At 45.8% G+C, this 17,334-nt stretch overlaps 3 protein-coding genes across 3 annotated transcripts; 2 read left to right on the top strand and 1 right to left on the bottom strand.

The window, feature by feature from the left end:
• Positions 1–774: 774 nt before the first annotated feature.
• Positions 775–1,469, top strand: LOC140380578 (claudin-4-like). Its single transcript, XM_072464444.1, has one exon. The coding sequence runs from the start codon at positions 780–782 to the stop codon at positions 1,467–1,469; it is 690 nt and encodes a 229-aa protein (XP_072320545.1). The 5' UTR covers positions 775–779.
• Positions 1,470–2,577: 1,108 nt separating this feature from the next.
• On the bottom strand, positions 2,578–7,593 carry LOC140380579 (AFG2-interacting ribosome maturation factor-like). Its single transcript, XM_072464445.1, has 4 exons — positions 7,202–7,593; positions 5,986–6,159; positions 3,752–3,870; positions 2,578–2,798 (listed from the first exon to the last, which is right to left on the bottom strand). Exons 1-4 carry the CDS (start codon positions 7,468–7,470, stop codon positions 2,758–2,760), a joined length of 603 nt encoding a protein of 200 aa, XP_072320546.1. The 5' UTR covers positions 7,471–7,593; the 3' UTR covers positions 2,578–2,757.
• Positions 7,594–7,674: 81 nt separating this feature from the next.
• Positions 7,675–16,116, top strand: LOC140380577 (borealin-like). Its single transcript, XM_072464443.1, has 11 exons — positions 7,675–7,760; positions 8,016–8,108; positions 8,701–8,835; positions 9,671–9,711; positions 9,773–9,845; positions 10,168–10,226; positions 11,270–11,349; positions 13,024–13,122; positions 15,259–15,388; positions 15,487–15,573; positions 15,644–16,116. The coding sequence occupies exons 2-11, from the start codon at positions 8,018–8,020 to the stop codon at positions 15,677–15,679; spliced, it is 831 nt and encodes a 276-aa protein (XP_072320544.1). The 5' UTR covers positions 7,675–7,760; positions 8,016–8,017; the 3' UTR covers positions 15,680–16,116.
• Positions 16,117–17,334: the final 1,218 nt, after the last annotated feature.

The following is a 17,334-nucleotide window of genomic DNA, read 5'->3' as shown; positions in this document are numbered from 1 at the left end:
GTCCCTTACGCCGAGCGTCGACCGGGCCCCGGGACCGGACCCGGGCTCAGATCCGCTTTCAGACCGTCCGGCGAGCACAGGACGAGCACACGGGCCGCTCGGCGCTCCCACGCATCGCTATGGCGCGCTCAATTATTCAACTCAGAGATGAGGACGAGCGGGAGAAAGTGTGACGGGCTCTGAGCGACGGAGAGAGCGCGTTTCGGGGCAAAATGGATCGCGACAAGTCGGAGTTGGCCGCACGACGTTAGAACCGGACAGATCTCGGACGCTTCTGGACCTCGATTTCATTTGTCTCGTCGTCGTTTTCGCGCAGACGAATTTGAACGTTTGACTTTCTTGAAGGGAATTGACTGAAAACACGTTGAAAACACATGTTTCTGACAAAAAAACGCGTGGATTTACAAGAACGACGCCTCCAGACTGCGATTACCGGAGGCGCTGTCGATACGTGAAGCCTTTGGGAGATTGTACTTTCTCGCTTCAGGACTTTGGGAGCTCTGAGGTTCTTTACGGCGTCACAAAGTTCTGGAATGTTCAAATCCTTTCAGTCGGAACAAAGAAAGGAGCCGCGGTGCGTTTGAGCGCGCGGCGATGTAACGGACACTCCTCTGGTCACTCTGGTGGTCACTCGATACAGCGGCTTCATTATTCATCAGGAATATCCAGTTTCTCTTTCGGAGCGACACATTTCTGGCCCAAACAAACGTCCATCTTCGAAGGCTCAGATTTCGTTTGCGTGAAAACTCTTGGCTCACTTTGACCTGATTTGCGTCGTCATGGTGAACACGGGGATGCAGCTCATCAGCTTCACCTGCGCCGTCACCGGGTGGATCATGGCCATCGCCGTCACGGCTCTACCGCAGTGGAAGGTCTCGGCGTTCATCGGGCCCAACCTCCTCACGTCCGAGATCAAGTGGGAGGGCATCTGGATGAACTGCGTGTACCAGACCACGGGCCACATGCAGTGCAAGACCTACGACTCCATGCTGGCCCTGCCGCCCGACCTCCAGGCCGCCCGGGCGCTCATGTGCATCGCCATCTTCATGGGCTGGCTGTCGTGCACCGTCTCCTGCTGCGGCATGAAGTGCACCACGTGCGCCGGCGACGACCGGCGGGCCAAGGCGGGCATCGCGCTCTCCGGCGGCGTGCTCTTCATCCTGACCGGCCTGTGCGTGCTGGTGCCCGTGTCGTGGACGGCGAACACGGTCGTGCAGGACTTCTACAACCCCAACGTCCCCGTGATGCACAAGCGCGAGCTGGGCCAGGCCATCTACCTGGGCTGGGCGTCGGCCGTCATCCTGATGATCAGCGGCGCCGTCCTGAGCAGCACGTGTCCCGCCATCGAGAAGGGCGGGCGCTACAGGCGGGGCTACGCCGGCAGGAGCTTCGCCAATTCGCCGCCGACGATTCCCGACGTGTCCAAGCCGATCATGACCAACAGCGTCCCGCTAAAGGAGTACGTCTGAGGCGCGTTACGTTACACCACTTCCTGTTTCACAATTCAAACGCCTTTCATCGCGATCTTGTGGCCGGTTTGTGTTCAGTGTGACTAGTGGCCACTCGGCGGTACTGCAGGTCCAGACTTTTCTCTCTCGTTCACGGCCACTTTTCATCAAACATGACTCATCACTTTCTCTTTCTGCGCTTTAAGTGTTTTACAAGACACGTTTTAATGAGTTATTGAATATTTTCCTGTTTGAAAAATGGGGCTCATGGGTGACATAGTTATTAACAATGTAAAACTAGATATTACATATTTGTACGGGGGAAAAGTACTCAAAAGTTGAATAAAACACGACAAGACGATCAAAGGTTTGAACTTGAGCTGAAAAAGCTGTTTCTACGACGACGGAAGGATTTATTAGCGTTTATGATCTGAAAATCGCTCTTCGTCAGTCGAACACGTGCAGTTTGTTTAATGTCGCTCTGATGCGTTCCTCTGCTCGCTGCAGTACCACCAACTGGCCACTAGTTCAACTCACAACAGGTTTAACCCGGATATTTCAGATCCACGAGGTTAAACTAAAGATCCATCATGTTATTCATGATCTGTCTCCAAAACATATAAACCGCTATTAAAACATTATTTATTTATTCATCCAGAGTTTTAAATGTGTTTTGTACATTACAAACATCATTGAACTCTTCATATTTCTAATTTTCAAAAGATCTAGGGGTAAAAATCGATGGGTAATCGAAGGGTTAAATACAGCTCTCTGATTGGTTGTCTGCATTTATCTTTCCCGCCTTAAAATGTCATGAAATCAAAGTTATATTATTATTGTCAACACCGTCTCGGCCTTTTTGAAAAAACATTTCTCACCTGTATTTTATTTATAATGTGGTTTTCCAGTGTTTAATGAAGAATGAATGTATTTCTCCTTCTCTTATTGTGAAACTTTGTGCCTGAACAAGTCGTATTCATCACAAGCAACGTATTTATTCATTTATTTATTCATTCTGTGGCTTTTATGATGGCACGTGCTGTGATATTGCAGTGTTATTTGGCATTATTTAAAAAGTATTATATATTTTCGGGTCGATATCTGTGCAATAAACAGTTTAATAAAGAACGTGAGCAGATTGTCTTTCCTTACATTGATTTATTGACACGTTTATTCATCTAAAATGTGAAGATTGTGTTTGTGAGATGTGTGAAGTCGTGCTCAAAATGCCCCGTTCCACCTGCTGATGTCACGAAGTGTCTTTAAAGTCCAGGCGTTTCCACACGTTTCGCTTCCGTCGACCTCGTCTTCATCGCTCATCCGTGAAGAAGGACGCTCTGCACAGCGCGTCTACGGATCACACGGGAGTCGCCGTTAGTTACGCCTGAACTCGCCTGAACGCCATCGATACGAAAACGGAACGTTCTTCTGCGGCAAATCACACGACAAGACGATAAAACGTGAAACGAGCGCCACATTTCACCGTTAAAAGCCGTAAATGTTCTTCTGTAGTTTGTTTTAATACACTTTACACGACTCACTTGTTTAAATGTCATTCATAAAACATAAAAGCTTGTCATTTATACCATATTATAACACATTATAACTAAGTAAAGTAACTAGTAATGTGTAACTAATGATTAATAACAAGAAAAGCGCAACATTAAACAGTTAAAAGCAGTAAATGTTCCTCTGTAGTTACTTTACACGACTCGCTGGTTTAAATGTCATTCATAAAACATAAAAGCTTGACGTTTATTCATTTATAACATACTATAATCTTTAGTAGTTTGTGTTTTACTTCAGTTAAAATGTCATTCATCAAACATAAAAGCATGTTATTTATTCATTCATACAATACTACAAATAAAGTAATCCCAAAGTAAAGTAACTAAAGTCTAACTAATGACGTTTTCCATAATAATTCCATTAAAATATCTCACTAACTTAAGAAATTCAAGCTATTTTTCCCCCAAAATGAATTCCAGGGCTGTAATTCTTTAATCGTTCAGTCAATAAATCAGTAAAATGCCTGATTTATGAGTTGAATAATGATTTTATAGGATTTATATGGACCAGAACGGAAAGATAAGAGAGATTTATGAATGAATCGTGAATTTATTCTGCATTTTATTTACAAAACCTCAATGAACTTTGATAGATTTTGACACTTTTTGCTCATAACTTCGACTCATACGACGGATCGCACAGGACACGCCTCTGATCTCACGTTTCATATTCACGTGTCGCCGCAGAACTCGCTGCAACGTCACGGTAACGGGAGGAACACGACGCGCTCGTACCCGTGATCTCGTCCTCCGCTTTAGGAGAGTTCAGGGATTTCCATCGTTCCGGAGCCGATTCCATCTGAGCGAAGTCGTCCGGCCTCAGAGTCGACAACAGAGTCTTTCTCTTTATGAATCTGTGAAGAAAATGCTAAAGGAAAATCAACCTTCACTGGACGACACAGGGATTATTCATATACCGATTTTTTGTCAATAGTGTTGGCCGGGGTGCGACTTATACTCCAGAGCGACTTATATGTGATATTATTCGTTATTTTCACACTGACGACCACAAGAGGGCGCTCTAGGCTCTAAGATAAGATAAGATAATCCTTTATTGTCCACACATGGGAAAATTCCATTGTTGCAACGCAGTAGATACAGAGGAAAAGGACAGATGACTAATAGAATAATAAAAAAACACACTTAATAGAAGAACACTTATAGACAAAATCTCCTATTTCCCAAGTAGTGATAGAGGGGAAAAATAAATTAAGATAAAAATATTAATAATAAAAATATAAAATAAACAGCTAGCGTAAGACAAGATAATACTAATACTAATAATAATAATAATGGAAAAATAAACACTCTATTCTCATCAGTTATATGCACATGAATTTGACACCATTGCGTGTGAGCACGACAGTAATTTCACATGAATATGATGGTATTGCACATATCTAAGCGACGCAGAAGAAGAATCTGCACTTCCTCTTCCTCTGGAGTTTGTGGAGTTGTTTAGAAGTGACACAGAGGAAGAAGAATTCAGTGGATTTAGTGATTTGGGGTAAAACTGATGCTTTGCTAAACTTGTTAGCATGTTCTTTATGCTATAGTTATCTGAATAACTGTTCATATGTTACGTTAACATACCAGACACTTACCACAGTTCTGTCTGTGCCTCATGTAGCTGAAGCTGTTAGCGTTAGCATACGTCATGTAGCTGAAGGTGTTAGCGTTAGCATACGTCATGTAGCTGAAGGTGTTAGCGTTAGCATATGTCATGTAGCTGAAGGTGTTAGCGTTAGCATACGTCATGTAGCTGAAGGTGTTAGCGTTAGCATACGTCATGTAGCTGAAGGTGTTAGCGTTAGCATACGTCATGTAGCTGAAGGTGTTAGCGTTAGCATACGTCATGTAGCTGAAGGTGTTAGCGTTAGCATACGTCATGTAGCTGAAGGTGTTAGCGTTAGCATACGTCATGTAGCTGAAGGTGTTAGCGTTAGCATACGTCATGTAGCTGAAGGTGTTAGCGTTAGCATACGTCATGTAGCTGAAGGTGTTAGCGTTAGCATACGTCATGTAGCTGAAGGTGTTAGCGTTAGCATACGTCATGTAGCTGAAGGTGTTAGCGTTAGCATACGTCATGTAGCTGAAGGTGTTAGCGTTAGCATACGTACACCTATTCACCATGTTCTCTAGTCTGTTATTATTTTAAACTGCATTTCAAGAGGAAAAGTCTGTTCTTGGTCTTGGGTTTCATCAAATGCAACTTATATATGTTTTTTCTTCTCTATTATGCATTTTTTGGCTGGTGCGGCTTATGGTCCGGAAAATACGGTATTTTAGAATTGTGCTGTAATCTGATGTCTAATAAAAGTGATTTGTCAAATGAAAGTATTTATGTTTTTCACGTCCAAACTTTTGTCCCACCGCTTTTCCTTTTCGTCACAACTGTAAAATTGCTGCCGCGTCATGTATAAAACTAACAACATTACAATACAAATGTGTCATTTATGTGTTAGGAAATGTCACAAAAGATTAAGCCTCAATTGATCCATTTTATTAGAAATGTCGCTTTTATTTGTCAAAAAAAGCTCATAAAAATAGCCTGGACTTAAATAATGCAATTAACACTTAATACAACACAACAAAAACAGTAAAAATGTCTTCCTCCAAAGTCTTTTTTATTTGTATTCTTTACCTTATAGCCTATTGTTATTTTTTATCCTATAGTAGATTTATTTATTTTCTCTTTTGTATATTATGTTTTATCATTGTTTTATGTTGCACCGAATCACCAAAGCAACTTCCTGTTTGTGACTTCTGTATCAAATAAACCTTTTCTCATTCTGAACTCTAAACTCTATACTCTGAACTCTAACCTCTGAACTCTAACCTCTGAACTCTAACCTCTGAACTCTAACCTCTGAACTCTAACCTCTGAACTCTAACCTCTGAGCCATCACTCACAGAAAGGCTGACTCCCTCTCACGTTGCACCTTCAGCGTTGGCTCTGTGAAGGATACTCTCGTCTGAAGTGTCGGTCAGCGTCCTGGAGCCACTGCATCATGTCGGCGACGGACGGAGCGGCGGGCGAACGCTCGGTCAGAGCCGCGAGGTCCAGAGCCGCGTGATGGTGGATCTGAAACACCGAAGCCACCTGGGAACTGACGGCGTCTCGCAGCGACTGCAGAGACGAGCTGCGGGAGACGAGGACGATCTGGTAAAGATGTCTGCTAATGACGACGCGCTACATTCTGTTTAAAGAAGGAAAGCTGAAACGTCTCTACATGTTTCAACCATCAAGATTCACCCACAGATTTGAATAAATGAAAATAATGTGTTCTGCCTTGTACCTTCAGATTGAAAATGACAACTGAATGGAAGTTGAACTGTCTCGGGGGAAAAAACAACAACACATTGTACATATTTAAACATTTACTTGAAATTTTGTATATTTTTTTGCCTTGTAATTGTAATTAGATGCATTTTAATTATTTATGTTTTAATTTATTTTAATTGGATACATTTTATCTATTTTAATTTTAACATTTTAAACCAACAACAATATATTGTTGTTGATTGTTCATTTATTCATTCACTTTATGTCTTTATTAAATTTACTATTAATCGTGTAATTATATTTAACAAACCAGATGCATTGTTTCTAGTGCTAAAGCAAAAAGGCTCATTTCCAACTATATTGAATTAGTTTAGTAGTTTAAAATTACACAAAGAGAAAGCAATAAGCTCAGTAAAACACATAAGCAAACAAGGCAATATTCAACATATAAAAACAAAAACTAACCGATGCAAAACTAATACAAAATATGAGAAAATTAGATAAAAAAGTGGGGAGAAAGTGTGGATGGTTAAAATAAAGTGTATTCTGTGATGTAAAAGTAATAGTTTGGTCAGTGTGTTTGTTAAAATATTATTGAACTAACATTATCAGCACCCAAAAATATGATATAAATGATTCATAATAGGTATAATATTTGAATTTTTCAGATATTTTTTATTTGTTTCTTTAAGTCATAGTTTTGGGCAAACTTTATGTTCATTTTAATACAAGAAACACTGAATTACAGCCCAATTCTTTACTAGATAAAGAGTTTTATATTGCGTTTATAAAGCAAATTAAAGCAATGAATCATAATAGTCAAATATAAAGCGTGATAAACACAAGCACGTGCATAAATACAGACAGTTGTACTTCGGAGTGACGTTAGTTCCACTCACAGTTTCTCGTGGAGTTTGACCATGACCGTGTCCGCGGCGTGATGCAGTTTGAACCGCAGTTTGTCCTCCAGATCCGGGAACATTTTGAGCGGCGTTTTGGACAAATCCACTTTGGACAGCGCCACAAACTGCTCCGCCAGGTTCCCCAACGACACCATCAGCGGATCGCACTCCCGCAGCACCTCGCGCCACGTCTTTTGGCTATTTTCAACGCACTGGAAAGCTTTCCTGAGTGCTTGGTGCAGCGGCGCTAATCCCATCTGCGACATGTTTATGATTAGCTACAAAAAACATACAAAAACCACGTTATTCTTGTCATTTTCTATAGTTTTCTCGCTTTCCACGTTCCTGCCATGTTGTGTCGGCTCCACTTCCGTCGCATTTCCGTAAACAACAAAATCCCCGGACTGTGATTGGTGCAGAGTCGAGTTTACGTGACGTGAGGAAAACGTCTCTCGTCATTGGCTGTTGTTGCTGTTGTAGATTTGAAATTCGCTCCGCGCAGAGTGAAGCAGACGCGGCTGAAAACGGAAGAAAAGAAGACAAAACGCAAAGAAAGGTAGATCGGTTTAACTCAGTGCACATCACAAGAAATGTATAAGCAAGTTTACGTATCAAATGACGTGTTTATGCTTTTAAATAACAATGGATTTTACTGGAATGTGCGAACGCCAGCCGCAGCTAGTTAGCATTAGCAACGTAAACGCGAGTGTGACATCAACGGTGTTTTTGCAGAATTTTGACCATTTTATGAAACTAAATTGTGTTTTTATTTGTGCTTTACGGTGGATTGTATTTGTGTGTCTGTTTTCAGCCATGGCTCCCAGGAAGCGGACAACAAAGCGGCCGAAAGACAACCCAAAGACGGCCAAACTCGAAGCGTTTCTCGAAGATTTTGATAGCGAGGGTAAGATTGATAAATACATGAATATATAAACTGTTTGGTGAACAATTTATGTTAGGATTTGTTTTTAGTTTGAGGATAACAACAAACACACAGAGCGATGCTGGGGAAAAGTATTGTTGTTTTTATTATTATTTGTTTTATTTATTCTAACTACTATTATTATTATTTTTGTCGTTCTGTTGATTTATGTTATACCCAATAAAAAGTTAATTTAGCCAAATTTCTACATTTGTTTGTTTTGATAAAAAGGCTCTCAATTCCCACATTGAGTGACTTTATAGTTAACCGCAAAATAAACTACTTTCTTGCTGTCGATTTTTAGTTTTTTATATTTTTATTGGGGCTGTTGTCCAAATTAATTTATTGAAAGGCATTTTAAGGACAACAGTGTGAAAGAAGAAGAGCGATCTGGACAGTTTAATCTGACTTTGACATGAACGATGGTCAAGTTAAGTTGAAGGTGCTAATGCTGTACATTTCCAAGAAAAGCCGAAGCCAAGACGCTCTTCATGATAAATGTTTTTACGTGATGGTTTGAGTCGAAATTTTTTGTGATGAATCTGATCTAAACTGAGCTATTGTCTGTTTCCAGTGAAGACGCGTCTGGTGCAGATCAAGGAGAGGATGAACCAGCTGCTGAAGGACGTGGACAACGAGTACAACATGGCCCTGATCAAACTGCCCAAAGCCATCAGACAACTCAACTGGATCGAATACTACGGCGGCAGTGAGTCCCCACGCGCCTGGGTCCACGCCCAAGAGACGCCGGAGAGCCCTACATTCTATTATCACCCTGTGGTTATTGTTCTGGAGAGGATTATACAGCAAACAGTTCTTGCATTTGACCCAGACGAGGCTGAAGCGACGCTTTTTCATAAAATACTCAATTATTTACACATTTTCCGCATCATGTTTATGCAATTGTGGCCCATATTTAAGCCTTAAATGTCTTATCTGAGCTCGTGGCACGTTTTGGAAGCTGTAAACACCAGTTGACAATTATTCATTTATTACTGCACTTTCCGCACTATAAGGCGCACTTAAAAGCCTTTAATTTTCTCAAGACGACGGCGCACCGTATAATTCAGTGTGCTTACATATGGATTAATCCTGGTTGTGTTTACTGACCTCGGAGCGATTTTGTGTGGCACACGTTTCGTTTGGACCGTTCATCGATTATCCTGGTGCAGCTTTAATATCTAGTATAATTTGTTGCTAAAACGATTTAAATGTCGCACAAATACATTTTCAAACACATTCCTGATGCACTGTTCAATGATTATCTGAAAATAAATCGAAAATGCAAACAATATCGAGAAAAAAACGCTCAATTTGAATATTTAGTGCGTCGTTTATGATAAGAAATGCTGATGTTCCTTCCAAATAAGTGTTTAGAAAGTGATATTTCTGAACTTTAGTGGGTCGTTTCAACACGTTTCTGTCACGTCTAATACAGAGTGAAAATCATGATCAGAAAACTCAAACGACACATTTTGGTCAATATTTGCATCACGTTTAGATGTTTCTGCAGATTTAACCGTGTGTTTTCCTTTTCACTGTAGAAGAAGAAAAGCCCAAATCTCCAGAAGTGGACGTGGTGAAGGTGAGAGTTCTATTCTTATATTTAGAGTTCTAAATATGTGAATTCTGTGGTTGTTTTGCAGAGAGAGGAGCAGGCGGCCATCGTGGAGAGCGTGGTGGCCGAGGATCACACGGTGCTTCTGCGCTCACAGAAAGGTGAGATTCTCTGTTGATCCGTATCCATGGAGATGAAGCTCGAGGGTTTAAACGAGCAGGAAGAGGATCAAGAGATAAATAAAGACGAGCTGTTATTTCTATTAAATAATTACATTTCTTGAATATGAGAACTGCAAACAAGACAAGCTCCAATGTAACACTATTTTTTCTCCTGTTATTTTTAATTTTGATGTATTTATCTGAATATTTACTGGAAAAGAAACATTGATTTACTTGCTTCATTCATTAAAGTTCAGAAAAGGCCAGATTTACAAACGTTGTTCTCATAAATGACAGATTCGTCTCGACTTTATTTTCACAGCTTCAAAGAAAAAGGCCGGCTCCAGTTCAGAGGACGAGACTCCGAGCACCACACGAAAGGTCAAGATCAACTCTGCTCTCTCTCTCTGCTCACTCCCCGCTCACTCTCTCTGCTCACTCTCTCTCTGCTCACTCTCTCTCTGCTCACTCTCTGCTCGCTCTCTCTGCTCACTCTCTGCTCACTCTCTGCTCGCTCTCTCTGCTCGCTCTCTCTGCTCACTCTCTCTCTGCTCTCTGCTCACTCTCTCTGCTCACTCTCTCTCTGCTCACTCTCTCTCTGCTCTCTCTGCTCACTCTCTCTGCTCACTCTCTCTGCTCACTCTCTGCTCGCTCTCTCTGCTCGCTCTCTCTGCTCGCTCTCTCTGCTCACTCTCTCTCTGCTCTCTCTGCTCACTCTCTCTGCTCACTCTCTCTGCTCACTCTCTGCTCGCTCTCTCTGCTCGCTCTCTCTGCTCGCTCTCTCTGCTCACTCTCTCTCTGCTCTCTCTGCTCACTCTCTCTGCTCACTCTCTCTGCTCACTCTCTGCTCGCTCTCTCTGCTCGCTCTCTCTGCTCGCTCTCTCTGCTCTCTCTGCTCACTCTCTCTCTGCTCACTCTCTCTGCTCACTCTCTCTGCTCACTCTCTGCTCGCTCTCTCTGCTCGCTCTCTCTGCTCGCTCTCTCTGCTCGCTCTCTCTGCTCACTCTCTCTCTGCTCTCTCTGCTCACTCTCTCTCTGCTCACTCTCTCTGCTCACTCTCTCTGCTCACTCTCTGCTCGCTCTCTCTGCTCGCTCTCTCTGCTCACTCTCTCTCTGCTCTCTCTGCTCACTCTCTCTCTGCTCTCTCTGCTCACTCTCTCTCTGCTCTCTCTGCTCACTCTCTCTCTGCTCACTCGCTCTGCTCCCTCTCTCTGCTCTCTCTCTGCTCTCTCTGCTCACTCTCTTTCTGCTCACCCGCTCTGCTCCCTCTCTCTGCTCTCTCTCTGCTCTCTCTGCTCACTCTCTCTCTGCTCACTCGCTCTGCTCCCTCTCTCTGCTCTCTCTCTGCTCACTCTTCGCTCACACTCCGCTCACTCTCTGGACAGACTCTGCAGCTGGTCATTGACATGTTTGTTGTTTTTCAGATGAGAGCGACTAAGAAACCTCCAACGTCCAAACGAGCCAAAGCCCAGTCAGTGAACAAGCTGAACTCCACCATCCGCAGGTGATGGACCGGGTGAAACCGCACCTTTAACCGGGTGAAACCGCACCTTTAACCTGGTGAAACCGCACCTTTAACCGGGTGAAACCGCACCTTTAACCGGGTGAAACCGCACCTTTAACCGGGTGAAACCGCTCCTTTAACCGAGTGAAACCGCACCTTTAACCGAGTGAAACCGCACCTTTAACCGAGTGAAACCGCTCCTTTAACCGAGTGAAACCGCTCCTTTAAGCGGGTGAAACCGCACCTTTAACCGAGTGAAACCGCACCTTTGTGAAACCGCACCTTTAACCGGGTGAAACCGCATCTTTGTGAAACCGCACCTTTGTGAAACCGCACCTTTAACCGGGTGAAACTGCACCTTTAACCTGGTGAAACCGCACCTTTAACCTGGTGAAACCGCACCTTTAACCGGGTGAAACCGCACCTTTAACCGGGTGAAACCGCACCTTTAACGGGGTGAAACCGCACCTTTAACCGAGTGAAACCGCACCTTTAACCGGGTGAAACCGCACCTTTAACCGGGTGAAACCGCACCTTTAACGGGGTGAAACCGCACCTTTAACGGGGTGAAACCGCACCTTTAACGGGGTGAAACCGCACCTTTAACCGGGTGAAACTGCACCTTTAACCGGGTGAAACTGCACCTTTAAGCGGGTGAAACTGCACCTTTAAGCGGGTGAAACCGCACCTTTAACGGGGTGAAACCGCACCTTTAACGGGGTGAAACCGCACCTTTAACGGGGTGAAACCGCACCTTTAACCGGGTGAAACTGCACCTTTAACCGGGTGAAACTGCACCTTTAACCGGGTGAAACTGCACCTTTAACCGGGTGAAACCGCACCTTTAACCGGGTGAAACCGCACCTTTAACCGGGTGAAACCGCACCTTTAACCGGGTGAAACCGCACCTTTGTGAAACCGCACCTTTAACCGGGTGAAACCGCTCCTTTAACCGAGTGAAACCGCACCTTTAACCGAGTGAAACCGCACCTTTAAGCGGGTGAAACCGCACCTTTAAGCGGGTGAAACCGCACCTTTAACCGGGTGAAACCGCACCTTTGTGAAACCGCACCTTTAACCGGGTGAAACCGCTCCTTTAACCGAGTGAAACCGCACCTTTAACCTGGTGAAACCGCACCTTTAACCTGGTGAAACTGCACCTTTAACCGGGTGAAACTGCACCTTTAACCGGGTGAAACCGCACCTTTGTGAAACCGCACCTTTAACCGGGTGAAACCGCACCTTTAACCGGGTGAAACCGCACCTTTGTGAAACCGCACCTTTAACCGGGTGAAACCGCTCCTTTAACCGAGTGAAACCGCACCTTTAAGCGGGTGAAACCGCACCTTTAACCGGGTGAAACCGCACCTTTGTGAAACCGCACCTTTAACCGGGTGAAACCGCACCTTTGTGAAACCGCACCTTTAACCGGGTGAAACCGCTCCTTTAACCGAGTGAAACCGCACCTTTAACCGAGTGAAACCGCACCTTTAACCGAGTGAAACCGCACCTTTAACCGGGTGAAACCGCTCCTTTAACCGAGTGAAACCGCTCCTTTAACCGAGTGAAACCGCTCCTTTAACCGTTTTGAGAGAATCAGTTTTCATGGTAAAGACTGTCCCACGTCTCGCTCTCACGTCGTGTCTGTTTCCTGGTGGTTGCCGTTGGTTACAGGTCAAACAGGAAGCCGATGGTGACTCCGGCCAGGAGCGCCATGGACATGTCTCTCATGATGGGCCCGACTCCCCTGGTCACGCCCCGCTTTGACCCCAGGTACGACCTTTGACCTTCCTCACGCACACATGTCCCGCTCTGGTCCTCACACTTGTCCCGCTCTGGTCCTCACGCACACTTGTCCCGCTCTGGTCCTCACGCACATTTGTCCCGCTCTTGTCCTCACTCACACTTGTCCCGCTCTGGTCCTCACATTTTTCCCGCTCTGGTCCTCACATTTGTCCCGCTCTGGTCCTCACATTTTTCCCGCTCTGGTCCTCACACTTGTCCCGCTCTGGTCCTCGCACTTGTCCCGCTCTGGTCCTCGCACTTGTCCCGCTCTGGTCCTCGCACTTGTCCCGCTCTGGTCCTCACACTTGTCCCGCTCTGGTCCTCACACTTGTCCCGCTCTGGTCCTCACATTTGTCCCGCTCTGGTCCTCACACTTGTCCCGCTCTGGTCCTCACACTTGTCCCGCTCTGGTCCTCGCACTTGTCCCGCTCTGGTCCTCGCACTTGTCCCGCTCTGGTCCTCACATTTGTCCCGCTCTGGTCCTCACACTTGTCCCGCTCTGGTCCTCACACTTGTCCCGCTCTGGTCCTCACATTTGTCCCGCTCTGGTCCTCACATTTGTCCCGCTCTGGTCCTCACATTTGTCCCGCTCTGGTCCTCACACTTGTCCCGCTCTGGTCCTCACACTTGTCCCGCTCTGGTCCTCACATTTGTCCCGCTCTGGTCCTCACACTTGTCCCGCTCTGGTCCTCACGCACACTTGTCCCGCTCTGGTCCTCACATTTGTCCCGCTCTGGTCCTCACACTTGTCCCGCTCTGGTCCTCACACTTGTCCCGCTCTGGTCCTCACACTTGTCCCGCTCTGGTCCTCACACTTGTCCCGCTCTGGTCCTCGCACTTGTCCCGCTCTGGTCCTCGCACTTGTCCCGCTCTGGTCCTCACATTTGTCCCGCTCTGGTCCTCACATTTGTCCCGCTCTGGTCCTCACACTTGTCCCGCTCTGGTCCTCACATTTGTCCCGCTCTGGTCCTCACATTTGTCCCGCTCTGGTCCTCACACTTGTCCCGCTCTGGTCCTCACATTTGTCCCGCTCTGGTCCTCACATTTGTCCCGCTCTGGTCCTCACATTTGTCCCGCTCTGGTCCTCACACTTGTCCCGCTCTGGTCCTCGCACTTGTCCCGCTCTGGTCCTCACATTTGTCCCGCTCTGGTCCTCACATTTGTCCCGCTCTGGTCCTCACATTTGTCCCGCTCTGGTCCTCACATTTGTCCCGCTCTGGTCCTCACACTTGTCCCGCTCTGGTCCTCGCACTTGTCCCGCTCTGGTCCTCGCACTTGTCCCGCTCTGGTCCTCGCACTTGTCCCGCTCTGGTCCTCACATTTGTCCCGCTCTGGTCCTCACATTTGTCCCGCTCTGGTCCTCACATTTGTCCCGCTCTGGTCCTCACATTTGTCCCGCTCTGGTCCTCACACTTGTCCCGCTCTGGTCCTCACACTTGTCCCGCTCTGGTCCTCGCACTTGTCCCGCTCTGGTCCTCGCACTTGTCCCGCTCTGGTCCTCGCACTTGTCCCGCTCTGGTCCTCGCACTTGTCCCGCTCTGGTCCTCACATTTGTCCCGCTCTGGTCCTCGCACTTGTCCCGCTCTGGTCCTCACATTTGTCCCGCTCTGGTCCTCACATTTGTCCCGCTCTGGTCCTCACATTTGTCCCGCTCTGGTCCTCACACTTGTCCCGCTCTGGTCCTCGCACTTGTCCCGCTCTGGTCCTCGCACTTGTCCCGCTCTGGTCCTCGCACTTGTCCCGCTCTGGTCCTCGCACTTGTCCCGCTCTGGTCCTCGCATTTGTCCCGCTCTGGTCCTCACATTTGTCCCGCTCTGGTCCTCACATTTGTCCCGCTCTGGTCCTCACATTTGTCCCGCTCTGGTCCTCACACTTGTCCCGCTCTGGTCCTCGCACTTGTCCCGCTCTGGTCCTCGCACTTGTCCCGCTCTGGTCCTCGCACTTGTCCCGCTCTGGTCCTCGCACTTGTCCCGCTCTGGTCCTCGCACTTGTCCCGCTCTGGTCCTCGCACTTGTCCCGCTCTGGTCCTCGCACTTGTCCCGCTCTGGTCCTCGCACTTGTCCCGCTCTGGTCCTCGCACTTGTCCCGCTCTGGTCCTCACATTTGTCCCGCTCTGGTCCTCAGACTTCCTAAGACTCCGGCCGTCAGAGTTCCCCGACACAAAGAGCGCGTCTACAGTATCTCAGTGAACGGCTCGCCCATCGCCGCGGGCAACACGGACATCGTCATCAACGTCCCCATCGGGAACGGAGAGGTTTGTCCTGCTCCGTGTGTGACTGTTGTGTGTTCTCGTGTTTTTGTTGTGTGTGTGTGTGTGTGTGTGTTTTTCATGTTGTGTGTCGTGTGTTGCAGAGTATCCAGTTGTTGTCGAGTCAGATGGATTCTTTGGATCTGTCGTTGCTCGATGAGTCGGCGCTGAGGAGCATTCGACAGCTGCAGGTTTTTGTTTCGGCACAAAATGGTATAAAAAAAATCTGTTTGTGGTGTTTAATCACACTTTTCTCCTCAGAATCGCCTCACGACTCTGTGTGGACCGTCAGAGTGACCCTCCTGACCCTCCGTCAGAGTGACCCTCCGTCAGAGTGACCCTAGAGTGACCCTCCTGACCCTGACCCTCCGTCAGAGTGACCCTCCTGACCCTCCGTCAGAGTGACCCTAGAGTGACCCTCCTGACCCTGACCCTCCGTCAGAGTGACCCTCCTGACTCTCCATCAGTGACTCTCCTGACCCTCCGTCAGAGTGACCCTCTTGACCCTCGTGTAAAAAAATATTTTTATTTGAACGTTTTATGTCATTTTCTGATTGTTTTTATGTTTTTAGAAACACACTTGTGAAAAACAATGAGAGTTTTGTACCGTGTAAATATAAATGCATCTGTTTTCTAATCCTTTTGTCCAAAACTCCCACAAACAACTTGTATTTGTCAACTTTGTTCATCTCAAATACTTTTGGAGTAAAACATGAGTAAAGCTCTGAACTGAACTCGTCTCTTTCCTTCATTTTGACTTCAGTCATTGTTTATTTGCTTTAGTGCACAGGTCAAACTGGTGGCCCGTGGGCCGAATCCGGCCCCCCAGACGTTTTAATCCGGCCTGCCGAATAATTTGATTTAGCGTTTTTATCACTAGAATTGCATATCCCACAATCCTTTGCAGCGCCCCTCCTCAGCGCTGCTGTGTGTGCTGCTGGTGCAAGTGCTGAAGGCTGAGAAATGCTGAAGAGCGTCGTGCACTTTACAGACACTTACACAGAAGTCTGAGCCAGGAAAGAGACGTGTGGTTTGGGAAACACGTGGAAGAAAGAAAGATGGTTTTGTGGGTGTTAGAGCTGTGCTAAAAGTGGAGCTAACAAGAAGATAACTTAACTTCTGTGAGGAAAACATCCAAACCAGTGTAAACTTGGACAGATCAGGAGCCACAGGTAAAAACAGGTCAGAGTGTAATAAAGTATAAACATGACAGTGTCCACACTAATGTCACCCTAAACCTCATTTGAGTCACTACATGAAGAGTTAATTCTCACTAAGCTTTAAGTATAAAAATGGTGATCCCATGTTGAGTTTGAGCAGAAACACGTCTGTGATATGAACATTTCACATCAGAAATCACATCAAAAGTCCATGTTCTGCTGCTGCATGAATACGGACTCAGTCTTTCACCTGCTGCACATTTGTGCAACAGTTTCCACATAAAACTATTATAAGGCTGTAAAGCTATTTCTCATATTCTTTTATTTTATATTATGTTCGGCCCTTGACCCAGAATGAGTTGGAGCATTATAGAATCAATACGGCAAAAAGAATGCCTCAGTCAACATATTTACTGAAGCTTTTATGGAGTTGGAAATGCATCAGAGGTTTCACTGCACGATGGACACGACATGAAGGTTTCTGATGGTGAGTCGTGATGTAAACGATTATTGACGTCTCCAAACAATCGTAAGAACTAAAAAATACTGTAATAGACTATTTTAGCAGCAAAATTAGGTGGTTTAATTTCAATCCATTAAAGATAAATACAAAGTACTGATTTTGTCACATTTACTCGTGTATGTCGTTCAGAACGTTCAGTTTCAGTCACAAACTTGAGAAATAATCGATAAATTATGTATTTTCTCACAATTATAAAACTAGAAGTTGACATTGTGACACCGCAGTTTGTGAGTCACATTCTTGTTGTAACGTAATGAAATCGTTGCAGA

This window comes from Eucyclogobius newberryi, unplaced genomic scaffold (genome assembly GCF_026437365.1).
Source record: "Eucyclogobius newberryi isolate DKJ021-1_F unplaced genomic scaffold, fEucNew1.0.hap1 SCAF_488, whole genome shotgun sequence".
NCBI lineage: Eukaryota > Metazoa > Chordata > Actinopteri > Gobiiformes > Gobiidae > Eucyclogobius > Eucyclogobius newberryi.
Note: the sequence above shows the minus strand (reverse complement) of the source record. Positions and strands in the feature narration are given on the sequence as shown.